Source organism: Nilaparvata lugens, chromosome 10 (genome assembly GCF_014356525.2).
Source record: "Nilaparvata lugens isolate BPH chromosome 10, ASM1435652v1, whole genome shotgun sequence".
In the NCBI taxonomy this organism is placed as follows: domain Eukaryota; kingdom Metazoa; phylum Arthropoda; class Insecta; order Hemiptera; family Delphacidae; genus Nilaparvata; species Nilaparvata lugens.
Genome location: NC_052513.1, coordinates 23,280,924 through 23,308,774, shown reverse-complemented (window position 1 = coordinate 23,308,774; position 27,851 = coordinate 23,280,924). Strand labels below are relative to the sequence as shown.

Genomic DNA, 27,851 nt, shown 5'->3' with positions numbered 1-27,851 from the left:
CTGTATACTTATTAACTAGTGTGGGATAATTATTTTGTTTTTGTAAAATAGTGTCACTCAACTTCAGAATAATTGGAGAGTGGTCTGAATTGAGATCAAAACTTTCCTCTACTTGCAAATAGTTTACTGAAATGTTTTTGATTATGAAAAAGTCTATGAGATCAGGTATCTTACTTGTATCTGTAGGCCAATAAGTTGGTTTTCCAGTTGAAAGAGATTCACATCTTGACTCTCTTACAGCTTCGTAAAGTACCTTGCCCTTATGAGTTGTTAATCGTGATCCCCAATGAATGTGTTTTGAATTGAAGTCACCGCCAAGGATAAATCTCGTTCCCAACATATCAAACATTGATAGATGATCTTCTTTTCTGAATGAATATCGAGGAGGACAGTAGACAGCTGCAACTACAAATCGATAATTAACTGCTTCCACACATACTCCTATCAATTGAATTCGTTCAGTTTCTAATTTAACGTGTTCATTATGCTGAATGCTCTCTTTGATTATGATTGAACTCCCCCCTCTCGCAACATTGTTGGGATGTAAGGCGTGGTAGGTCCTGTAACCTTTAAATTTTATGTAGGACTGTTTTGTAAAGTGAGACTCAGAAATGAGACAAATATCTACATTATCTATGTTTAGAACTGCTTCCAATTCCAGTTGTCGTTGTAAGAGTCCATTTGCGTTCCATTCCATTATGTTTAGTGAACGAATCATTTTGGTTTTTGTTGTCTATTATTGTCTAATTTCTCGATGCGAGATTGAAGGGATGAAATTATTTTCTCTTGTTTATCAAGTTTAGATAAGATGAGCTGTAGGATTTGTGAGGTGTCTTTTACTTCTTCATTTTTCTTCATCTGCGATTTATTTTCTTTGGATACGATTTCGGCGAAAGTCATTCTCTTTTCTGTGGGCCTACTTTGATGTTGAGTGGGCCTACTTTGAGAATTAGCCACATTCCGAGCCTGAGAATCGACAACATTTTTTGATGTTATATTCTTACTGGCTACCCTACTCGAGTTACGTATTTTTTGTAACTCAATTGCTACAGAGCAACCACGGTAGCTTGCAGGATGAGCTTCACCACAATGAATGCATTTCGGTAGTGCTTCACTAGGTTTCGTACACTCCTTTGATGCATGTTTTCCAGCGCACTTCACACATCTGGCCTCCTTGTTGCAATAAGCCTGAGTGTGGTTGAAAGCCTGGCAACGCTTACATTGAGGTATTAGATTAACTTTCTTCAATGCTTCAACTTCTACTCTGCAACCCAGAATATGTTTAAGTTCAAAAACCTTCTTAACATTCTCTTCTGCGCTGAACGAAACCATGAACATGTCTAATGGTTCTTTAGTTTTCCACTTCAACTTATTCACTACATCTACCACTAGCAATCCCTTAGCCTTTAAGTCCTCCATTATGGATTCTATACTACAGGAGTGATGAAGTTTTTTTATCATCACTCTTATGGGTCTCACCTGTTTGTTTTCATACGAGTGCCAGTTGAAACCATCGTTGATTAATTCTTTTGTAATATTTCTGTACGTTTCTGAATCTACTGAATTTACTTTGAAAGTCTCTCTACTCAAGAGCTTTATTCTAAATTTTTCATCTGAAGTCACTTTTTTCAAACTTTTATGAAGAGACTCCAGGCTCTTTATACCATCCACTATGATTGGTGGCGGTGGCGTTTCTTTCTTCTTGTTCTTTACTTCCTCACCTTTATTCTTCTGCAATGAGGTGATTTTGTTCAACTGACGATGGTTACCAGTAGGCTCATTCTTTGGTTCAGGAGACAAAGTACTATTTAGTTTCCTCTTCTTTGTAGTACGTTTGTTACGGGCCTGATCCACTCAGTCTCTTTTGCCAACTCCTCCTCATTAGTTGAGTAGTTTTCAGCAACTGCTGGACTGCATGGTTGTTGAATGTTCTGTTCTATTTTTTGAAATCGCAATTCAAAGTCTTCAATTCTCCGCTGAAGTTCTACGTTGCTCTTCTCTAGCTGCTTTCTCTTCTCATCCGACTCCTTCCAGGCGATGAAGAGTGCATGCTCGGCGGCTGAATGGAGCTTATTTGATTTAATATAACCATCCGGTGAACACTGGATCTCTGATGGTTTGGTGGTGTCCATGTTCTCGATGTTGCTTTCCTCGTCTTCTTGCTCTTCAAACTCCGGGGCAAGAAAACTGGGTAGTTTCAACAATTTTCCACTTGACGTAGCCATAGTCAATAATTTGCGAACATACTTTTCGAAAAGCCCTCGTACTCACTCACGATCGCGGAAACGCGAGCGCGAACGAAAATTGAAGGCCGCGCGAAAGTAGGTCACTTCGATTGCATAAAGACGGCGGATTTTAACCGAAATTTGATGCAATGTTTTGTTCCACTTAAATACCGTGAACAATCAACTGCTGACTCACTACTTCTACTGCACTACACTACGAGTACGTCTGCACTGTATGAGAGCTAACGCGATACTCTTCTTAAGAAGTGATGCTATAATTTGCAACCGCCGCTAGCGTTCAACTTCGCTATCTGTTGACGACTCTGTGGAGCTTCTTGGACTCGCGCTTGAAAAATACATGTGTTTGAACGGCGAGACTGTAGTCCCAAAAGTAATTCAACGTGTCAAGGTCAATAAACTGTATCTACATCTATAATAGTCTAGCAAATTAAATTTTCTTTATTTAGATAAATATATATTCTTTATGTCAAAAATTTAGGAGCAGACATTATATTGAATTTTTGAAAGTTATTTTCAACTATCTTTGTGGAAAAATATAATAATTAACCATAGAGAAGGCATAAACAAGCGATTGCTCATTCTACACATAATAAGAATTTCTACATAAAATATAATTTTATTAAGAGGAAATAATAAGTTGAAACTTAAATCTATAGACATAATAAAAAGCAAAAGAGCTAAAGACAATCTAAAGAAGCACCGTATGACAAGTTCATATCCCTTATTCAAAGAATGGGGGTTTCTCCAACTAAGATATCTATATTTCTATAAAGTGTTGATGATCTTTTTCATTAGAAGTGGTAAACTTAATCCAGCTAGTAGCACTTATAGAGATCGACAGGGAACTGGATTCCACCAACTTTATATCTCACCAAGAGTGTATAACATGTTACCCTTAGAAAATTGAAACAGCTGAATAATATGGTACGCTTCAAGGTTAAATTGAAAGACTGGTTAATGGTTATTAGAAACGAATGATGTTGAAGTCTTCTTCAACAAATTAACTTGAATCCTGATAGAAATAATTTTGTTAAAATATTTTTTTTAGACTTCGAAATCTACAGTTGATTCCAATGATGTATAATTTAAGTAAAGGACTGATTCTGAATAATATTGACAACACAAAATTAGTAAGTTGTAGCCCGACCAAGCGACGTTACCACAAAATAACAAATTAAATCAAACATTTAATATTTTAATGTAAATAATACATAAGTTTACCTCAGTTTATTATTATATTTTTGTTCATATACAAATTATAAGTGTGTTTCTGGTTTATTTCTTTATGCTGGGACTCCCACATAGGCCTTTGCCTCGGGAGTACCTAATTATTTCCTTTCAGATGTTTGTGTGTGTAGAAGTGATATTTTGTTTTTTTTTCACGACATTAGCTACATACAGACTTTTATATCACTTAACTATTCATACAGTGTAATTAATATTATTTTATATGATATTGTTTTTTGTTCTTTTATAGACATCTTAATGGAAATAATAATAATAATTATTATTATTATTAATAATTAGTTATTTAATTGAATTCAATTGATCACATTGAAATGTGAAGGCAATCAAGACACTTGAATGGCGATAAACCATGTGAGTGAAATAGGCTGGATTACAGAAGATGAATACATTTTATATTACCTATAGAAAGTATAGGTAATTACTAGATATAGCATATGCTTTAAAAAATTATGTTCAGTCAGTCAACTAGGAAAGGACTTATAAGACGATTTAATCAACAATTGGAATCGAGAGTTATTGAAATTTATACGGGAGAATATTATAAAGAAACTCACATTATAATTCAATGATTGACAATCGACTTACCTCATCAGGATGATAGATGACTCTAGTGACTTTTTTTGTATGGCCCTTGAGCACAGCTACCACCTGTTCGGTTTCCTTATTGAACACAGTTGCATTACGATCGTTTCCACCAGTCAAAATCTTGCTTGTGTCAGCAGCATGAATGTCCAAAGATAAAATACCGGGTATACTGGCACTGTGGAGACCCTGAACAAATGTTCAAAAATGTCATGAGAAATGAGAATTGAAACTTGACATAACACAGTATGTGGTTTGATATGGCTTATTATAGGTGGGGAGAATCTTGCGGGAAGGTTCCACCTCGCAAGGTATAGGCCTATATTATATTCAAGCCGTTAATGGGTCAAAAAACTGTCACACTTGTCACCTTTTTTTATTCATGTTTTATTCACCTAATCATGTCCAGTCAATCAATTATTCATTTTGTTATGATATCAATCAGAAATTAACTACCTTTCATACAATTATTGTTTTGAATATTATTGTTAACGTTAATATTGGTCGAATTTCATTGTATGTACAGAAACTTGTCAAATAGTTTTCTACTTAATTCATGTATTATTGCTCTTGATATTTATTGATTTTTCAAGTCATCTTGATCTTTCTTCGAGTCATTTTATCGAATTTGAAGTTTGTTAAATATTATGGTCGTTACTTGGCATTTCTTGTCTGATTTGAGATTGAATATTTTCTTCTTTTTGAAATTATCGTATTAAATTTTTAGATTTTTTGTGGTCGCTACTCAACAGTTTGGTTTTTATTCAATTGAACTTTAGTATTTCTCTTTTCGAAGTTATTTTTATTGAATTTGATATTTTGTTTAGGGTTAGCTGTAGAGTTTTATAATTGTGTAATGAAAAGTTTAGTAGACTTTGAGATTGGTACATGAAATAGTTTCTTATAATTGTAAAGGGGTTTATCCTTTCCTTAAATTTCCCTTGAATTAAATTTGATTTTTTCTTATTTATTCATATTTCAATATGATTCCTATAAGTAGTAGTTCTCATATTACATCTTTTGATTTCGGACTTCGCGGGAATACGTGGACTTCACCTCGAGTACTTCAGGACTTCGCGGGATTTCATGGACTCCATGAATCAAACACTCAAGGACTTCGTGGATTTCACAAGCTTGTTCGAGATGACTTCAGCTTCAGCGCAAGGCGACTTGTGAATTGTCACTACACTCTACGAGATCGATTTTCCTGAAGATCTGGAGGATACTCAACAACGGAGAGGACATCAGGCGCTAATCAGAGCTTCAGTATACCGATGCAATAATTTCATCTTCTGTAGAAACCAGAATCGGTGGGTTTAAATGCTGGCAGATTTCTTACTTTTGGCGGCTAAATTGAATGAATTGAGATCCAGTGACTACTCGACTACCGTATCAATTATAGTTGGACACATGCATACAATTTTACTATTTGCGAGCTGAGCTGCGAGAGATTTCTTCGACAGTTGAGAGATGGCTAGACTTCAACCAGAAATATGGATACTTTACGATTATCATCTTATCTCTAGTACATGGTGGCTGGAGGCCTGAAGTAGCTGAAGCAACTATGATGGTCATAGACGGGCATTGGCGGACGCAAGTTCCATACACCACACATCACATCGGAGGAATGCAGAGGACGTCACATACAAGGACGTCTACTAGTAGCCTACATCGACGAGGACTTCGGAGGATTATCTACATAGTTGAGAACTACTCTACCCTATCTTTATTCCAGAACCCCTAAAATTCGAATTATCACGTCAATCAAGCGCACGTCAGTTTTCAAAGTATATTATTTTGTTTATATTTTTCTTTTTTTCTAATTTTTGTTCCCCTCTTAACTACACTCAGGGACGAGTCTTTCAGCAGGATGGGTGATGTATCACCTGGTCATATGGGACATATATATGAATGATATATTTATCTCATATTGATCAGGATTATAGTTTTAAATTAAGAAAGTTCAATGAACAGAGTTTTTGTCTTTGAACAATCTTTGTCATCGACAGAAAGATTGTATTGTAATGTAACCACATAAATCAGCGGTGTTTCAACAATGAATAAATGATAATTTCAATGAATAAATATACACCCCACCATAAATTATATGTGTTGGGGTATAAGTAATTAGTTGCTTATTGCGTGTTATAATTACTATTTAAAAACTTCATTCACTGATATGAGATTAAGGTTTTTTATAATAAAATAAGTAAAAATTTATAATACAAACAAAATTATGAAATTAGTAGATAAATATTAATGTTCTATTAAGGATAATTATAAGAAAGGTTATTTTTAGAAAAATGAAAAACAGTAAAGAGAAGAATGAAGAATAAATAGTTTCAATATTTACAGTCTAACTAAATTTTCACAATTTTCCACTCCAATATCAACCAACCAGGAAAATAAACTTTTCTTGAACCTGTGTCTATTGAATTCTTCCCTAATGTAACTTGGTATTGAATTGTAAATTTTTGGTCCCAAATATATTGCTTGTTTATTTTATTTGTCAATATTAACGTAGCTTCTTTTTGTTTCTAATAACAAACGTGCCGCTTGTGCGACGGATAAAAATATGTACTTGAAATGGCTTTCATGTTTGAGTTTATATTAATACCCAAAATTTAGCTTTTGGAGCAGAGCTCGTTCGTTAGGACTGGGAGTAAAGTCCGGCTGATCCAGTGAAAAAGGCTAGACTTTCGTTTCGTTTTATAATACAGTTATTCTGTCACAGATGGGGCAGTTTAAAATAATTATTATTAAGGGAGACGGGTTCTGAACCTATTTATGGGTTCAGTTAATTTTTGTTCTTTTAAAAATACTAACTGTAAAGTAGCGATTAAACCAGTGGATGCCAAAGGGGGAAACCATATTCAAAAGGTAGGTGATTACTGGATAAGATCATTGTTATTAATTTATTTTCATAACCACAAAGATTGAATCATCATAAGCAGCAGCGAGTAGTTTCCCCATTAAATTCAATTTTAATATTGTGTTTGTATTTATATTTTACCTTTTTGGAATAGAGAAAAATTAATATTTATCATTTTCAACCATGTAAACCGAAAGTTAGCAATTAAATAAAGTTCTAGTATTTCTGTTTTTCTCCGTACATAATTGGTGAAGGCATATCCTCCTTACATATTTGGTGGAGGCTTCTCCCGCCGTTCCTCATTTTGCTTACATAATTGGTAGAGGCGTCTCTTACCGTGCTTACACACTTCAGCCGGGACCGACAAAACAATTTAGATTGAGTATTACCTTGAAATTAACATAGATCCCTAGTTCTGCTCTCAGAATATTTAGGGGTATTTATAGTGATGTAGATCGGGAATATTCCCAGTGGGAATGAGCTTATGATTTGGCAATATTTCCGGGAATATTTCCGAGGCCAAGAAATTATGGAAATTTAAGGGAACTTGAGGGAATTTATAAAATTGATCTAAAAATGATTGAAATTGATCAATCCCACTCATATTTTACATCAATATAATCAATAAATCATCATTCTATTTGATATTGATCAAGCTCAGCCACATTTTGCATTGATATAATCAATAAATCATCATTCTTTGAGCCGGTTTTTGCTCACTCACTCACTGTCTATTAAATACTCGTATAGTCCAGTCCAGTCAATGAAATATTATAGAGGGAAAATTTTGGAACACAATTATTGACCCCGTAGCTCTTTTAAGGGTAGTAAGGGGGTAAATATATCAAAAGTCCTCATCCTATTTTCTATTAAAAAAACGTGTTATTAACTTTTGTTAAGATAAATTTTTGTCGATTCAGTCAAGTTGGCAACTTTTTATTAATAACTCAAGTTACTTTTTATTGACTTTTGTAATTAACATCTGATAACAAAAATGTTAAAAATCTGGTGTGGCGCACTCACACAACTTTCCTTGCCGTTATGAAAATTGATCACCTGACGCTAGTGTTCCCGCGCATCTCAAAGTTACTATTCAAAGATTTTTAGTCAGCTGGTGAAAGGGCAATAACGCTGGAGACACACATGAGGTCTGCTATCTCTTCATAGTGAATGATTTAATAGAATCAACAATAATTTGCAATTGAATAATCATATTTTCTCGAATTTAAAGCTTATTTTCAATTTTAGGTGAAAATGTTACTGAACATTAATTGTAGAGATTTTCATGCTCAATCTACTCCACATGATTTTTTTTGTTTAAATTGTATCTGAAGCCTGATAATTGGGAATCTAAAATCGAACTTTGCATTGATGGGGCGGAGCTCCTGAAATTTTTACAGATATGGGACTTGTGGCAGTTGATAGTGCTTATCGATGACTATTTTAGGTATGAATTTGATCAAAATCGTTGGAGCCGTTTCCGAGAAAATCACGAAAAAATCTGGTGTGGTACACTCACACAACTTTCCTTGCTCATTGAACTGTAAGACTCATTCTTAGACGAGAATAATTTAGGGGAATAACATAATGACGATTGGCGGCAAAATATTTGCAACTACGATCAGACTACTTTATATGTTTATATATATATAATATTGTTTTCAGAGTACTATTTCCTTTGTGAAAATTGTGAAACTCTATGATTTTTTCAAAATTCGTCGAAACAGCTGTTCTACAGATGAAATATCTCGACTATGACTGTGTTCTTTTTATAAACTGCTCTACCTACCTACCTCATGCACGAGGAGGTTACAAAGTCCATTTCTCAAGGATGGGGTGGACCCCCCATTGGTTTCCCAGAAAGGAGACTCATTCCAGTTGATAGAGCTGATAAATAACTAAACAGGGTATGAATTTGAAAAAAATCGGTCAAGTAATTTTTGAGAAAATCGTGAAGAGCATGGTTTTTTAGTAATTATCTGCCATTATTCTCAAGAATATTACGGAGCTCCTGCAATTTTCCCAAAAATGAGACTCATGTCAGTTGATAGGGCTTATGAATAGCTATGTATGGTATGAATTTGAAGAAAATCGTTAAAGCCGTTTTCGAGAAAACTGTGAAAAACATGGTTTTTTCGTCATTATCCGCCATTTTTCTCAAGAATATTACAGAGCTCCTGAAATTTTCCCAGAAATGAGACTCATGTCAGTTGATAGGGCTTATAAATAGCTATCCATGATATGAATTTGAAGAAAATCGTTAGAGCCGTTTTCGTGAAAAACATGGTTTTTTAGTAATCATCCGCCATTTTTTCCGCCATCTTGAATTGAATTTTATTGAATTTCTTATTGTCGGATCCTTATGGTATAAGGACCTCAAGTTTAAAAAGTCAATCGGTTAATTAGGAATGGAGTTATCGTGTTCACAGACATACACACATACACACACAGACCAACACCCAAAAATCTGGTGTGGTACACTCACACAACTTTCCTTGCTCATTGAACAGTAAGCCTCATTCTCAAACGAGAATAATTTAGGGGAATAACATCATGGCAATTATTGGCGGCAACATATTATTTGCAACTACGATCAGACTACTGTATATGTGTATATATAATTATTGTTTTCAGAGTACTTTTTCCTTCGTGTAAATTGTGAAATTCGATGATTTTTTAAAAAGTCGTCAGAACAGCTGTTCTACAGATGAAATATCTTGACTATGACTGTGTACTTTTTATAAACTGCTCTACCTACCTACCTACCTCATGCACGAGATGGAGGTTACAAAGTCCATTTCTCAAGGATGGGGTGGACCCCCCATTAGTTTCCCAGGAAAAAGACTCATGCCAGTTGATAGATCTGATAAATAACTATACAGGGTATGAATTTGAAAAAAATCGTTAGAGCCGTTTTTGAGAAAATCGTGAAAAAATCTGGTGTGGTACACTCACACAACTTTCCTTGCTCATTGAACTGTAAGCCTCATTCTTAGACGAGAATAATTTAGGGGAATAACATAATGACGATTGGCGGCAAAATATTTGCAACTACGATCAGACTACTTTATATGTTTATATATATAATATTGTTTTCAGAGTACTATTTCCTTTGTGAAAATTGTGAAACTCTATGATTTTTTCAAAATTCGTCGAAACAGCTGTTCTACAGATGAAATATCTCGACTATGACTGTGTTCTTTTTATAAACTGCTCTACCTACCTACCTCATGCACGAGGAGGTTACAAAGTCCATTTCTCAAGGATGGGGTGGACCCCCCATTGGTTTCCCAGAAAGGAGACTCATTCCAGTTGATAGAGCTGATAAATAACTATACAGGGTATGAATTTGAAAAAAATCGGTCAAGTAATTTTTGAGAAAATCGTGAAAAGCATGGTTTTTTAGTAATTATCTTCCATTTTTCTCAAGAATATTACGGAGCTCCTGCAATTTTCCCAAAAATGAGACTCATGTCAGTTGATAGGGCTTATGAATAGCTATGTATGGTATGAATTTGAAGAAAATCGTTGACGCCGTTTTCGAGAAAACCGTGAAAAACATGGTTTTTTAGTCATTATCCACCATTTTTCTCAAGAATATTACGGAGCTCCTGGAATTTTCCCAGAAATGAGACTCATATCAGTAGATAGGGCTTATAAATAGCTATCCATGGTATAAATTTGAAGAAAATCGTTAGAGCCGTTTTCGAGAAAAACGTGAAAAACATGGTTTTTTAGTAATCATCCGCCATTTTTTCCGCCATCTTGAATTGAATTTTATTGAATTTCTTATTGTCGGATCCTTATGGTATAAGGACCTCAAGTTTAAAAAGTCAATCGGTTAATTAGGAATGGAGTTATCGTGTTCACAGACATACACACATACACACACAGACCAACACCCAAAAATCATGTTTTTGGACTCAGGGGACCTTGAAACGTATAGAAAACTTGAAATTAGGGTACCTTAATTTTTTTTGGAAAGCAATACTTTCCTTACCTATGGTAATAGGGCAAGGAAAGTAAAACCCTGTTTTTGACAACATTTTCGCCATTTTTGCCGCCATCTTTAATTGCATTTGATCGAAATTGTTCGTGTCGGATACTTATAGTGAAAGGACCTTAAGTTCCAAATTTCAAGTCATTCCGTTAATTGGGAGATGAGATATCGTGTACACAGACGCACATACACTCATACACACACACACACATATAAGACCAATACCCAAAAACCACTTTTTTGGTCTCAGGGGACCTTGAAATGTATAGAAATTTAGAAATTGGGGTACCTTAATTTTTTTCGGAAAGCAATACTTTCCTTACCTATCTATGGTAATAGGGCAAGGAAAGTAAAAATTGGGTTCCAAACTTTTCTATCTATATCTTTTTGAGCATTCGTTGCCTGGACTAGTATCTTATTACAAGTTAAGTGAGCCTCATTGACTCTTGAAAGGTTGTGAGCTCATTGGTTGTGAGAATTATTTTCTTTTTAATATTGAATTAAACTCGAGTATGCTTCTTGTTTTAGTTTAGCCTATTTTGCTGTATTTTATAATTTCTAATTTTTGAATTATATTCTACTCTAATCTTTATTTAGGGGGTCAATTATTTTTGTGCGGAGAAATTGAATAAAATCATGCAATGAAAGTTAAATTACACTCAATACTTTGTTGACTTTGTTTACCTGATTTACAGGCATTTATTTGTAAGAAAAAAATCTTATTCAACTCGTAAGACATGAAAGAAGCATGATAATAGTGGTGCAATTGAATGATTTATCAAGTGCTCATTTCTCTTTTCAGTCTATAAACTTCAAATTACTGTTTTCTTTGAACTTACTGCAATTTATAAGTTATTCATCTTCATATTTCTTACATAAATATGTTGTATAGCAGGTGATTGAGACCTTGTGTAACAGAAAACGTCTTTTTCGGTCATTTTTTATGAAAGAAATCATAAATTTCCTCAAATTCCCGGGAATTTATGATTTTTGGGAATATTTCCCTAAAATTCCTCGATCTTAAATTCCAGGGAATTTTACATCACTAGGTATTTAACAACTAAGGACTAGAATCGTACGGAGCAAAACTCGTGACTAAACAACTAAGAAACATTCATAAATATGGAACATAGTCAATCAGCCATGAGTTTTCTGATAACAACTGAATGATTTAAATACTGGTGAGCTTCAATTTCCATAAGGATAAATGATTACTAGAGAATTAATTCATGTAAGGTTGAATTGATTCAGATGAATACTTATCCCTTATTCGTCTCCTCCATACTATAGTTTGTAAAAAATAAGATGAGACTTGGCCCTTCATCAGAACAAATAACAGCGTTGCCAATTTGTGTAAAATTGCGATTTTCTCAAATTTCTAATCTAACCAGATTTTTTTGTAGAATATCATCACCTATTCCAATCATGCGAAAAACGTTCAAGAGTTGAAGGATTAAAAGGATATTTAATTGATAAAATTGAAAACATTATAATATATGTTTTTCTTTTGAATATCACTTCTCTAAGAATTATGAGATGAAAAAGAGAGAATTTTGTATAAAAATAATAGGGAGAATTTCTCCTCTCTAATGGTGTTTGAATTATTTTTATTCGACCTCTTGTTTTTTTTCTAATTAGCCTAATGATTATGTCCGTCGATGCCGAGACATCTCGAGCAAAAACATGAAACTTTCGACATCCTGAAAACTTTTTTGTTTCAAAAGATAAGCGGGTGGTGGAAGCGAGAAAGTTTGTCAGAAATAATTGAAATTATTTCTCCAATTTTCAAAAGTAGTCGGAAGATTGTAATTTGGTCTCTAAGGAATTTTAAAGTTAGGAGAGCGTCGACAAGAGGATTATAACTAGCTGTTGATACCAATCTTTCAAGCCGACCAAACTATTAGTTATCTATGATATTTTTATCAATCTATTTATATTAAATGAATCTGTGATAATAAAATGTTTTGAATTTCCTCCATGCTGCAATAACAAATCGAACTTGAAATTGTTTATGATTTTGCAACTTCTTACAGGATGTGAAGACAAAGTGTGGAAGCTCCTGATGTTTTCATGCGAGACAAGATCTTCAGGTACTGTTCTGCCACGTCTCTTTCTCTCCTGGGTGAGAACTGTGGCCTTGTCTTGCAGTTTCTTGATAATCTCGGGGGTCATGCCGGCTTGCTCTGTCGGTTGGTTAGCCACACCACCGGCCTCAACGGCAATCGCCTGAAATTCAAATTGTATAAAGAGGTAAATATTGAAATCGATCAGTATTGGAGAACCCAGTATATCAAGAAATCATGTATAAAAATTGACCAACCAGGAGAGGATATCAGGGAGATGACTTACTAAGGAAAACCAAGGGAAATAATCTTCATTGCACGCCAAGTCTTGTAGACTAACAAAAATACTATAAAAATGGATATTTTACAATCAGATCCAATGAGAACAAGACTGCCACCATGCAGAACAGAATACGGATGCTTGAATAATCGCTTGAAAAGCATGTATGTTATACAGCACAATATTATTTTATAGTTCAAATAACTTAACGAATCCAAACGCAATTGGATTTGAGTGATTTTTAAATATCCATGAATTCTAATGATCAAATCATCGCTTTGATTTTTCTACAATTATGTGGTGAGTTATGAATGGGAACATAATCGCATGTGAGAGTATTTTTCAGTTAAGGCCTACCGACCGGACTTTTTAGGAGTGTGAATAACTAGAAGTGTAATTCTTTCAATTAAAACTACTGCACATAATTCATAAAGTATCTAGTTATGATCTTGGTCGGATGAGAAGTACATTCTGATTCTGAAATTAATTAACAAAATAGAGTGGTTCAGATACGTTTAAACGTAAGAAAAAATAATACAATTTTGAAGAATATTTCAAGCTTCAATTGCTCTACTTCCAATTATAACTACTGCACATCATTTACAATGTTATCTTTGTTGAATGAGCATTCAGAATTTCTAATTACCAGAATAAAGCTGTTCAGATACGTTTGAACATACACAAGTAGTAGCCTACACAGTGCGAAAGGACTTTATGCCACATCTACATGTTGGCCTAGTCGCTGGTCCAGCCTGCAGTTTACCTAGTGTCCAATGAAGGTCAACGGTAGCCAGCTTCGGCGAGCCAACATGTAGATGTGGCATTACAGGAGTAAAATCCGAAACTATGGTTTGTCCTGCAATAAGCGTGTAACTGACCGGCTGCGGAATACCGGCGGGCGGCTGTGCGATACCCGCTTGCGGCTTGAGCGTGGCGAGAGCCTCTCTGGCGGCCGTGACCTCCTTGGTGAGTCGGCCGATGACGCGACACGCAGCGTCGTGCTGGTACAGCGCGTGACTCAGCTCCTGACGTGCCGTCTGCAGTTGCTGACGCAGCGTAAAGCTGTGCAGCATCACCGCGTCCCATTCGTCCTGCAACGTTTTCAAAATGGCCGGAATGCTGGTCGCCGATGGCGGCTTCGGTTTCACTATCGGCGTGGCTGAAATCAATCGCAACAATCTACTATTAGGCTACCTCCAATAACAGACAGCGTTAGAGTTGAAAAACAAAACACAAGAACTTCATTGCACGACGAATGCGTATAAGTATTTCTAATTTATTTATTTTCACATGGAAAATGATCACAAATCAGATGAATGATTGAAAAAGGAAAAAAAGGCTCATCTCAAAACTGTCCCTTTCCCAGTTTTTTATTTTATAAATTTCAATTTCAAACAATTGAAATAAATTCCAAGGTAGAACAGTACTATAGCTAACTGTGCCCTGTACTAAGCTTATACCAAGCATATAATATAAAAAGTCATAAATATATATTTTCAAGTAACTAAACAGCCTTGAGCTTTCGTTTTAATTGAGAAGATTATTTTTTCTCACACTTGAATCAACATAAATGAGTAAAGTTTTCATGAGACATTCACATTTGGGTGTCATGGAGCTATAAAGCAGGTTGTTTCGTACAGTAAATATATCTTAGGTTGCAATATCCTCTGACAATTTTCAACCGCATTTACAGCAGAGCAAAGAACAAAGTTAGGAAATATAACAGAATTGTACGTCATTGATAGACATTAATTAAATAAAATTAACATATTGACGATGGTCTTTCAAATAAAAAAAAATCATACGTTTTTCGGTTAATTTAAAACAGAACTATCCTGGACTGGATAGGTACTTATAGAAACTTGATTTCTAAAATCTTATAAGATTTACAACAAGCTTTCACTTACTTTTAACATCAATAAGCTGTTCTACAGTCAACTCCTTTCCTGAAATTGGATCGATTCCATTTTCTATAATATATTTCTCGATTAGTCTTCTTTCGAATATAGAACCCGACGTCGGTGAGACAACTGGGTGCTCAGGAACTTCGTTTGATACTGAAAAGAGAAAATAATTATTTAGTACATACAGATTAGGATTAGTCTATATGTGGTCTAATTTGAATTTAATTTACTAGAACTTGATAAAATTAAAATAAAATGTAACTTACCTACAACTGTACCGATAATAATTTAGGGCCGGTTTTCGAGCTCGGGATTTAGCTAAGTTCTAGACTTTGAACAGCTAGACAGGGTGTACACTGAATCAGGCCCAGAAAATTCCCGTACAATTCCCGTACATTTCACGTTTTTCCCCGCCGGTTGAAAAACATTAATAATATGGAAGAAAATATAGGTTGGGGAGGGGGGTATGGGGGTTACTCAGAAAGGGGTCCATTTTGAAAAACGTGATATTCTTAAAATAATAATTTCAAAATTGCACAAGTATGTTTTTCATCAAAATGTAGCATCGTTATATGATTATAATGGTACACTAAATTTCAAAAAATATAAGAAAAGACAATTTAGAAGAAAAAACGAAACTCCCTAACCTACCTTTAATATTAAAAACATTATAGTCCAGTCACTACCGGTTTATACATTGGTGCTTGCAATATATTGTAGTTCTGATTTTTCAATATATTGTTTGGATACATTAGAGAAGTTTAAAAACAATTTTAGCATGCAACATTTTCAATATTATTCCGATTGTCACAATTCAAATTTATAATTCAAAATACCTCTGGGCGTAATTCTGTGTGCTCTACCCAGTCTCAGATTGAAGAGCACAAAATCAAATAAATAAAATAAATGTTTATTTCCCAAAAAAACTAAAAACTACAACATCAATTACACAAAATATTAGATAAATTACAATATTACATACAATGGTTAGTTACAAAAAATTCGTATAATGTGTCCTCTACTTGTTTAGTTTTTTCTGTTTGGAAATTGACCTACTCCACTATGGCGTACCATTTTCTAGAGTAGGTTTTGTTAGTTTTTTGTGCGTATTATTAATTAGTTAGTGTTCAGTAAGTCATTAGGTGATTAGTTGTTATTTGAAATAATGTTTTCTATGTTCTGTCTTCCTTTGCTCATCAACCAATTGTGTACTATTGTTTTGAACTTTCTAGGATGATTAATCTGTTTAAAGTTTGCAGGAAGTAGATTATATAATTTTGGTGCTAAATGATTGAAATGTCTCTGGTATAGTGCCTTCCTTGCAACACTGGTGATGAGAAGATTCCTGTATTTGGTGTTGTGGTTTCTGGTTTGAAATGTTGTTGGGTTCTTGTGTAATCTGCATAGTATATCCTTGGAGTAAAGCTGTCTTGGATCCATCACGTCAAACTCATTGAATAGCTGGTCTGATGAATAGCGTGGAGGCTTCTGGTTGATGACCCTCATGATCAGCTTCTGTACCCTGAAGAGCGGATCGATGTGCAAGAAGCTTGCACCTCCCCATCCCACAATCCCATACATCATGAGGGACTGTGCCAGAGAGAAGTAGATAACTCTTAGACATCCCTTGTGGACCAGTGTCCTCAGAATCCTGAATCTGCAGATAGTCTTCCTCAGTCTCCCACATAATTCATTGAGATGATGATCCCAGCGCAGAAAAGAGTCCATTGTAACTCTATTTCTGTGACTGTTTCCTGTGAACTGTGTATCAAGTGTTATTCCGTTGATTCTTGATTACTATCTCATCTCCTGTTGGCTGTCCATGTTGAGTCGCCGAAAAGGTCAGAAAGAAGGTTTTCTCATGATTCAATGTTAGCAGATTTTCAGCCAACCAGCGAGACACCCTCTGAAGTCCAGTCTCGGCTTCTCTCCAGGTCATCTCCCAGGTCGGTTCAGAGAACAGTAGAACAGTATCATCTGCAAAGGTGGTGATTGATCCATTAATTTCCATGTTGCATAATGGATTTATGTAGAGAAGAAAAAGAATTGGTCCTAGTACTGTTCCTTGTGGCACTCCAAACTTTACAGTCAGCTTGTTGCTTATACATTCATTGAATCTGACACATTGTGTTCGTTTTGATAGGTAGCTCTTGAAAAGATTCCATGCGACTCCTCTTATTCCATAGTTATCAAGCCTTGAAAGAAGAATGTCATGTGACACCGTATCAAAAGCCTTCTTTAAATCTGAGAGTACTGCTAATGGTTTCTCTTCAGTGTTTATTTTATGAGTGGTCACATAGTGGATAGCATCATTTGTACTGCGACTAGATCTATTACCATATTGGTTTGGCGATAGAAGATTATTTTTTTCAAGAAAGCTGATCAGTCTTGTTTTGATACACTTTTCAAAAAATTTTGATAATGTACTGAGTAATGATATGGGTCTGTAGCAATTCATATCTTTCTTATCTCCTGTTTTGAAGATTGGACAAATAACAGCTTCCTTAAGACACTATGGAAAAACACCTTCCTCAAAAATTCTGTTTGCAATATGTGTTAAAGGCTTGGCAAGTATAGTATTATTCTGTTTGAAAAAATCTGGTTTTAAATGATCGAGTCCAGGTGCACTATTAGCTTTAAGGCTATAAATGATTTTATCATTTCGTCCTCACTGACAGGTGTAAAGAATAATGACCGGCAGACTATCTGATCAGCTGCCGCATGCTCATCTGCGCCATTACAATCGCTATTTAGAATGTCCTGGGCCAGTTTTGATCCAATACTAATAAAAAAATCATTGAAAGAATTTGCCATATCTTTATCATCATCTCCCAATTTCAACTCTCTCCCTTCCAAGTTGATTTGGTGGATTTGTGTTCTTGGCCGTTGCACATCAGTTATTTCTCTTATTACATCCCATGTTTGCTTAGAGTTGCTGGAAGTTTCAAATCGCCTTGAAAAGTATTGTTTCTTCGCATTTTCTATTACAGTTGTTAGTAGATTTCTGTACCTTCTATAATACTCTCTAAGCTATAGATTCGCTGTTTTATTCTTGCTTTGTCTCTCTTCCTTATTGATGTAATTAATCCATTTGTAATCAGAGGCTTAATTTTTCTTTTTGTGTACAATACTCTATTAATAACTTTACATTCTTCTGTGTATTTCTTCAGTATTTCTATCATTCTCTTCAAAGCACTATCAGCTGCAGGTACACGGAATTCCAGGTCTCATTCGTTAGTGCTAATGAAAGTTTATTATAATCAATACTTTCATAGTAGGGTTTTCTTCTGTTGTGATTGTGTTCCACCGCATCATATTTAATTCCCAGAATAGTTATAAAATGATCTGTGATAGAATTTGGGAAAACTATTGGTATTATATCTTTTTAAAGTTTATCAGAATATGATCTATACATGAAGCGCTATTATTTCCAATGCGAGTTGCCTGCTTTATACAATGTAGGAATCCATATTCACTGAGTAGATTATCATAGTCTTCCAGTTGCCTGTGCTGATTTGGTTCTTTTGTGTTGATGTTCAAATCTCCTAGAACGATGTTAAAATATTTTCCATTATCATCCAAAATCTGCCTCAGATCAATGAGAAATTCTGTTAAGTCCAAGTGTGATGGAGATCTATATAACGCTGTTATAGAATAAGAATAAGAATAAGAATAAGAATTTTATTTGCCATTAAACATATAACATCAATGCAATAGGCTTCGTCAAAATATAAATTTGAAATACATATTACAATATAATATATAACATGAAAACTAATTATAGCTCCTTGTCTCCTATTCTGCAGATAAGACATGATTACATTTAGCTCACTGCCCAAGATACCATAGTGGCGTAATTTATTCTCCAGAATAGTGTGTGATATGCAGTCGAATGCTTTTTGTAAATCTATTAGACACACACCTGCAATTAACTTATTCTCAAATGCTTCTAATATCCTATTAACAACAGTCTCAACGGCTGTTATGGTAGAATGTTTCGGTCGGTAACCATATTGATGTTCATAGAGTAAGTCATTGGAATTAAAATAGTCGTACAATTGAACAAACATACAGGCTTCAATAATCTTACCTATTATAGGAACTAAAGCTATTGGTCTGTAACTATTAGGCTGCGTTTTATCACCTTTCTTGTAAACCGGAGTTACCTTACTGAGCTTTAAGCAATCTGGAAATTTTCCACCCATAAGAACTGAATTAATCAGAAATGTAAGAGGTGTCAGTATACCTTCTATGAAACCTTTGACAACGACATTGCTCAGGCCATAAATATCACCTGCTGATGAAGTGCTTAGATTTTTTACAATGTCAAGAACCAGCTTTGGTTCCACTTTTTTCCATTTGAAATTATTATTTTCTAAGTTCAAAGGCATTTTAAATTTATTTAACAAAATTGAATGATTCTCAGAAGGTACGTTACTAGCATTAATAGCACATGATACATTTATAAAATAATTGTTTAAAACATCTGCTGATATAGGTGGCTCTTGAAAAGATTCCATGCGACTCCTCTTATTCCATAGTTATCAAGCCTTGAAAGAAGAATGTCATGTGACACCGTATCAAAAGCCTTCTTTAAATCTGAGAGTACTGCTAATGGTTTCTCTTCAGTGTTTATTTTATGAGTGGTCACATAGTGGATAGCATCATTTGTACTGCGACTAGATCTATTACCATATTGGTTTGGCGATAGAAGATTATTTTTTTCAAGAAAGCTGATCAGTCTTGTTTTGATACACTTTTCAAAAATTTTGATAATGTACTGAGTAATGATATGGGTCTGTAGCAATTCATATCTTTCTTATCTCCTGTTTTGAAGATTGGACAAATAACAGCTTCCTTAAGACACTATGGAAAACACCTTCCTCAAAAATTCTGTTTGCAATATGTGTTAAAGGCTTGGCAAGTATAGTATTATTCTGTTTGAAAAAATCTGGTTTTAAATGATCGAGTCCAGGTGCACTATTAGCTTTAAGGCTATAAATGATTTTATCATTTCGTCCTCACTGACAGGTGTAAAGAATAATGACCGGCAGACTATCTGATCAGCTGCCGCATGCTCATCTGCGCCATTACAATCGCTATTTAGAATGTCCTGGGCCAGTTTTGATCCAATACTAATAAAAAATCATTGAAAGAATTTGCCATATCTTTATCATCATCTCCCAATTTCAACTCTCTCCCTTCCAAGTTGATTTGGTGGATTTGTGTTCTTGGCCGTTGCACATCAGTTATTTCTCTTATTACATCCCATGTTTGCTTAGAGTTGCTGGAAGTTTCAAATCGCCTTGAAAAGTATTGTTTCTTCGCATTTTCTATTACAGTTGTTAGTAGATTTCTGAACCTTCTATAATACTCTCTAAGCTATAGATTCGCTGTTTTATTCTTGCTTTGTCTCTCTTCCTTATTGATGTAATTAATCCATTTGTAATCCGAGGCTTAATTTTTCTTTTTGTGTACAATACTCTATTAATAACTTTACATTCTTCTGTGTATTTCTTCAGTATTTCTATCATTCTCTTCAAAGCACTATCAGCTGCAGGTACACGGAATTCCAGGTCTCATTCGTTAGTGCTAATGAAAGTTTATTATAATCAATACTTTCATAGTAGGGTTTTCTTCTGTTGTGATTGTGTTCCACCGCATCATATTTAATTCCCAGAATAGTTATAAAATGATCTGTGATAGAATTTGGGAAAACTATTGGTATTATATCTTTTTTAAAGTTTATCAGAATATGATCTATACATGAAGCGCTATTATTTCCAATGCGAGTTGCCTGCTTTATACAATGTAGGAATCCATATTCACTGAGTAGATTATCATAGTCTTCCAGTTGCCTGTGCTGATTTGGTTCTTTTGTGTTGATGTTCAAATCTCCTAGAACGATGTTAAAATATTTTCCATTATCATCCAAAATCTGCCTCAGATCAATGAGAAATTCTGTTAAGTCCAAGTGTGATGGAGATCTATATAACGCTGTTATAACAAAAGTATCTTTCCCAATTTTTAAATGCATATTCAAACAGTTGGCTTGCCTAACTGCAATTTCTTTTATTTCGACAAAATAGTCAGATTTGACATAAATTATTACTCCATCATTCTGTAGAATATTGTTTTCTGTTTTGTGGCAGGTATATATAATAATTATTAATTGATTTCAAGGAAACACCACCAGCAATCCAGCATTCCGTTAAGACTATCACGTCGAAATCCACGTTCATGTCTTCCAGTTGAATAAGAAATTCTTCAAAATTTCTATTGTAGCTTCTGATGTTGAAATTGATGATTTTCAAGTTGAAAGGTTGGATTGTATAGTTGACATCTTGTGAATTTGGAATCGAAAAGTCTTCAATGTCTAATAAATCCAAATCAGCCATTTTTTTGTATTTATAATTATTTGTGTGCCAATTGTAGATATCCTTGTCCTCAACTGATTGTATTTTTTGAGTTAATGACAGCATGAGATCTTGCTCTCCAACTGTTAAATATCTGAATGAGTTGGTATGCCTACTAAGTGCTACTATTATGTACTGAATGCTATTGTAAATCTTGTGTGGTTTAGTATTTTTCCTCACTAGGATAACATCTCTAAACGTTAAACCCTGAGCTTCATGTATAGTTAGTATTGTTAATGAGCCAGCGGGAGCCTTGTTTTTAATAGCTTCCAGTACCATTTGTTTTTCTGATTGCGTGAATGTGAGGATTAAAGTTTGTGGTTGTAGGTTGTGAGATTATCCGTTAGTTATTGTTGGTTCAATTGATCTAATAATTTTATTTGTAGTGCAGATATCATTGTAGTAGTTGGACAACAAACAGCACACATCCATTGGACACCTGTTGGTTACTGATTGGTAGGGATCCGGATCCGCGAAAACAGAAATATTTTTCCAGACTGCTGGTAAACCACTTCTCTCGATGTAAGATATTTGTTTTGAGTCTCCAACCAGTACTATGTCGTCTGCGCCTGTCAGCTCAGAGACGAATCCCACAAAGCCGGCGTGCATAAGCACAGCTTCATCGTTGAATACGCGCTTATATTTTTTGTGGCAGCCATTAATTAGAAACGACGTCACGGTTCTGTAATTTGAATTGATGATTGAGTTGAATTTATTTCCGTGTTTCTCCTGTATAGTTGATCTTATTCCTTTGATTGCGGCTCTTGTTTGAGTTAGTATGAGGTATTCCATTGGTCGATGTTTATCAACAATTAGATGTGTTTTTCCGCTCCCTGGAACTCCATCAATCCATCTGATTCTTGGTATTCAATTTTCGAAACAGCATCCAACAGTTCCTCATTAAGCATCACTTGAGTGTCTCGACTAACCATAATATATTTTTCATTGGTTCTAATCTGCGAGAACTGTTGTCAAATGATACGTAAGCTCCGCCTCCCTCCATACTGAATCCCATTCTATATTTTGAAGTAGTTGGTAGAAGGAACATTTTCAATTCATTATCGTAAACATTCATACTCCTCAATTCAATTTCTCTGAAGACCGACGATGAAGCATGAAGATTTTCGGTTCGAAGTGTTAAAAGAGCTTCTTTGAAAATATGTGCGTTCATTTTATCATATTGCTGTGAAAGATTTTTCAATTCAATCATGCAATTTAGAAAGTTATGGTGCTTGCTATCTTCTGGTAGATAACCTCTTGGGCATACTTTTTCTCCAATTACCCAGAGGGATTTTGACTTATACATAAGAATTGTGACAATCGGAAGATATTGTTGATTAAAAACTAAAATTCATTAAAATTGACTATTTTACTCGTATTTGTAACTCAGTACCGGTACACATTAGATATAGAGATTTTGGGATGACTCCATTTTATTCAGAATTTTATAATCTGAAAAAAGACAAGAGCAAATTTTACTGTCCATTATCTGGTTTTGGCAGAAATAGCTTGAAACTGGAAAATGAACCGAAAATACTTTGTGTTTGGGCCATTCAGTATCTAGCAGAAGGAAATTAGCATGCAAAAATTGGTTCTGGACTTCTCTTATGTATCCAAACAATATATTGAAAAATCAAAACTACAATACCCCCTTTTTCATGTCTATAGTGACTGGACTATCCTATAGCCTACTATTAAACGAGCAACATCTGTTTATATTTTTAGATGTTTGGATGTTTATATGTTTGTGTGTATTTATATGTTTATATGTTTGATTCGATTGCACTAGGTCTCATCCCTGAAGAAACTCGCTGAAGGACATTAAAAGGATAATTATTATTCGTCCTTGGAATAATTATAATTATTTCGTCGTCTGTTGGAGATGAAGTGAGTGAGCGAGTTCATGTGTGTGGGACTGTGTCAAAATTATGACTCAGCTGCTGTTGAACCTTTGTAATCATTCAATCAGGGGCCTGTTTCACAAAGGTACAAGTAGGTTACAAGTCTTGTTGCCAACCATGGTTTTGGAGAACAGCTGATTACAAGCGTTTCACAAAAGCAGAATTGTAAATTTGTAGTTACAATGAATTTCTACAAGTTTACAAAAGATTTGCTTGTTACGAACAAGTGTTTCACAAAGATTTTTATTGTAGCCAACAAATTTCTACCAAAGTGGAAAGCTATGAAAAGGATTTACAAGTGATCATTAAAATGATTTTAAATATTCAATAAATAATTCTAATAATCAAAAATGCCCTATATTCCTCTATAATCCATTATTTTGGAAATATATGCATTAGGAAATTGAATTTAATCATAGGTTATGTGTACTATAGTATATATACACAGTATATATAGTATACATTATATATAGTACATTATATAGTATATATATATATAGAGTACATATACTATGTAGGTTACAAATTCAGCAATCAATGAAGTAGACTGTACAAAAAACTATATTGCTTTCAAATATTTTCAAAGTAATTATTGAAAAGTACAAGTAACCTTTTTGAAGGATGAAAAAAGGAAATTATCATGAAAATAGGTTATGTTTACTATTGAAGTAGGCCTACTTGTAGACTTGTAAAATTGTAAACTTGTAGATCATAAATTTTTGTGAAACGTGAGTAGGCCTACTTGTAAACTTGTAACTACAAGTACTTGTCCGTAACCATGGTTGGTAACAATATTTGTACCTTACTGAAATAGGCCCCAGGTACTTAGTGCCGGTTGTGAAAAAGCCGGGTTATTTTCATTCCTGATTAATTCCAGTAGATCCATCTTTTTGAAATGGTCTTCTCTGATTTGGTTCACGTGAAGTTGATCAGGATTAGAATTTAACCGGCTTTTGTGCAACTGGGCCTTTGTGAGGGAGATTTTTGCATTATTCTGGAAATTAATCTCAAGTTACTGTTTTTAGATAGAGCATCTCTGCATGAATGTTATTATAATTTCTTCTTTCGTAATAATTTCTGTCGTAATAAAATTGTGCTGCCACAAGCCGCTCTTTTAACCGTTCTCCAAGCCGTTCGCCGAACACTAAACTTTTCAGCCAATCAGAGCCCTTGATCGAATTTCGCCGTGCAGGTCGCGTTCCAATTTTGACTCTCCATTCGAAGTGGAGAACATGCGAATACTTTCGCGAACATTAAATACAGTACAGACCTCTTCTTATTTTATCCATTCTATATTTTGAACAATTAATTTTCATGAATTTATAGGAATCGATATTAATATTTAATGCAAATAGATTAATTTCTAAAAATTGATGATTGAATAAATTTTAATATTAAAATATTGATGGGTCGATGTCAAACGAGGCAAACGACAGAAGAGACCAGCGACAGTCGAGACCAGCGACGGTAGACACCGGCGACATTCGAGGCCAGCGACGGTAGAGGACTCATGAAAAAGTGGCCTCAAATGTCGTCTGCGTTAGGCGACAGTTGAGGCCACTCTAATTTTTGTACAGCCCACCTGCGACGGCAGAGGACTCCTGAAAAAGAGGCCTCAAATGTCGCCTGCGTTAGGCGACAGTTGAGGCCTCTCTAATTTCTGTACACTCCCGACAGTCGAGACCTGCGACCGTAGAGGACTCCTGAAAAAGAGGCCTCAACTGTCGCCTGCGCTAGGCTCTCCAGAATGGTAGACAGCACCAAAAGAATATTATCATTTAATTTGTATGGATTTACCAGCAATTGAATAATATCCCATTATTCCTTCCATATTATGAATAAGTATTGCAACTTTACAATTGTAAATAAACCTTAGTTGCTTCATCATAAAAAACGAAATTTTCAAACTCGTAAATACCTTTTTGATACTTTGATGTCAAATTCTCAGTTCATGATAGATGTAGGATATTATTCTACGAATCAATATCCTGTTACAAATCAATAACTTTTATCAATTTCACACATTCACATTTTACATTTTCTTGATCTATATATACATTGAGCTTTTCTCATAAAAACTAAATTGTTCATTTATTTCATTACCGATGTTGCTTATGGAATTAATCACATGATTACTTTCATATGATGATAACATCATATGTATAAGTTATAATCATTATAAAATGTATTTTGTCTGGAATCGCAGTAGGATGTGTCCTCAACTGTCGCCTGCTGCAAGCGAGTCTCTAATCTTTGTACAGGCCCGACAGTCGAGACCAGCGACATTCGAGGCCAGCGACGGTAGATGACTCCTGAAAAAGAGGCCTCAAATGTCGCCTGAGTTAGGCGACAGTTGAGGCCATTCTAATTTTTGTGCAGCCCCGACAGTCGAGACCTACGACGGGAGAGGACTCCTGAAAAAGTGTTCAAATTTTCGTACACTCCCGACAGTCGAGGCCTACGACCGTAGAGGACTGTAAAACAGTCCTCTACGGTCGTAGGCCTCGAATGTCGTCGGTCTCGACTGTCGCGCCCCCATATTGATGACCAAGAACTTAGTATCATGACAATTATTTCCTTTTAAAATCATAATAATTTTGTTATTTTTAAACTAATATAATTAATTCCACTGACTAACCATGAGGTTGACTGGAATAGATTTTGTAATACCAATATCTTATTTATACTAATAAATATTACAGTATATACTAATTCACAAAAAGTGACACCAATATGAATATTGCCATTGAATCATTGATCATTGTATTTCACGAAAAAGTAGGTAGAATTGAATAATTTCCCCCCAAAAGGGATGTTTTGGCAGGCCAAAAACGTACTTTTGTAGTTGAAGAAATGTCAAAGAGGACCTTTTTAGGATTGCCAAAATCAATAATTAAGGTTTATCACGGAATAAGGGAGTGTTATTTTCAATTTTTCGTCATTTTTGCAATTTGGTCTGAAGAAATCGATACAAGTGGATTATTACGCGATTTGTAACATTCAGAACAGTCCCTTACTGAACTGTACTCTGCACGACACTCCACAACGTTTTCGGTCGACTGTACAGTGTGTCAGTCAGTCTATCAGTGACTTAAATGAAAAAGGGACTGAAAAAATTATAATAGAAAAAAAATCTCATAGATTTACAATTTATTGATAAAAAATAAACATCAAAGAATGCGTTTTCGCATTGCTGGTACATACAAACATCAAGCTGGAAAAACAGTTTATCCAATATGTTGCTCATTTGAAATGACCCTGAAAACCCGGATAAGCAAGGTGGATGATATTAATTTTCCATTATTATAGATACCGTACTCTAAATACTGTTGTTACAAAATATATTATAATATCCTAGAGCCTGTTTGATTGAATTCGTCAATTTATTTAGTAGGCTACCTATTGATTCATAATGGATTATCAATATTATTGATTCACAAGAAAGTATGAATCCAAATCAAAATAGAATCCAAATAAGATAATATTCTAATCATGTTAGGAAAAAAATCAGTGATTGAAAGATAATTATTATGTCTTGGAATTATGTTTTCAGATATCATTGACACTACGAAAACTGATGATTTGAAGCCGAAATTATTAAAATAAATCAACAGAACCTGGAAACACACATTGCCTTGTTGATTTCCAAAAGGCTTTCGATCCACTAAATAGGATGAAACTATGGGAAGTGCTACATGAGTCTGGTTACCCTCTACACCTTATAAAAGTAGTCCAGAGTTTATATAGAAATACAAAGGTGATAATAGAAGTAGGACATTCCATATCTGATGAAATAGAGACTAATAAAGGAGTAAGACAAGGGTGTGGATTATCACCTGCTCTGTTTAATATTTATTTGAATGACGTAATCAGGATTTGGAAGTCTGAAATTAATACTGGAATCACCATAAACGCAAAATGTGTTGACTGCTTGTTCTTTGCTGATGACCTTACAATCATACAGAACAGTGAGGATGGCCTGCAGAGAGTTATCTTCAAGCTATACAGCCTCTGTCAAGAATATGACCTGAAAATATCACAGCAAAAGACGAAGGTTATGGCTTTCAAGGGAAAGGAGCCAGTAAGAAGCAAGGTAGTATTAAATAATAGTATCCTGGAACAGGTATCAAATTTCAATTACTTGGGCAGTGATATCTCTTACAGGAAAGGGAGAGATACTACCAATAAAATACATAGCTTCCAAAACATATGTAGTACCATACATGGAAATCTGAAGAATAATGCTAGCCAGAGCACCTGGCTAAAATTTTACAAACTATAGCTGCACCAACCCTTTTATATGGGTGTGAAACCGGGATGCTGTCAGGGCCAGATGAAA

General features: G+C 34.7%; 1 protein-coding gene across 1 annotated transcript in view; it reads right to left on the bottom strand.

Annotated features, from left to right (window-relative positions):
* Positions 1-27,851, bottom strand: part of LOC111048476 (pre-mRNA-processing factor 19) — a 58,677-nt gene that overhangs the window by 29,345 nt on the left and 1,481 nt on the right. The window contains exons 2-5 of the mRNA XM_022334364.2: positions 15,199-15,348; positions 14,170-14,450; positions 12,980-13,174; positions 4,080-4,265 (exon numbers count right to left, since the gene is read on the bottom strand). Of these exons, the coding sequence (XP_022190056.1) occupies positions 4,080-4,265; positions 12,980-13,174; positions 14,170-14,450; positions 15,199-15,348 (812 nt within the window). The remainder of the gene's footprint in view (positions 1-4,079; positions 4,266-12,979; positions 13,175-14,169; positions 14,451-15,198; positions 15,349-27,851) is intronic.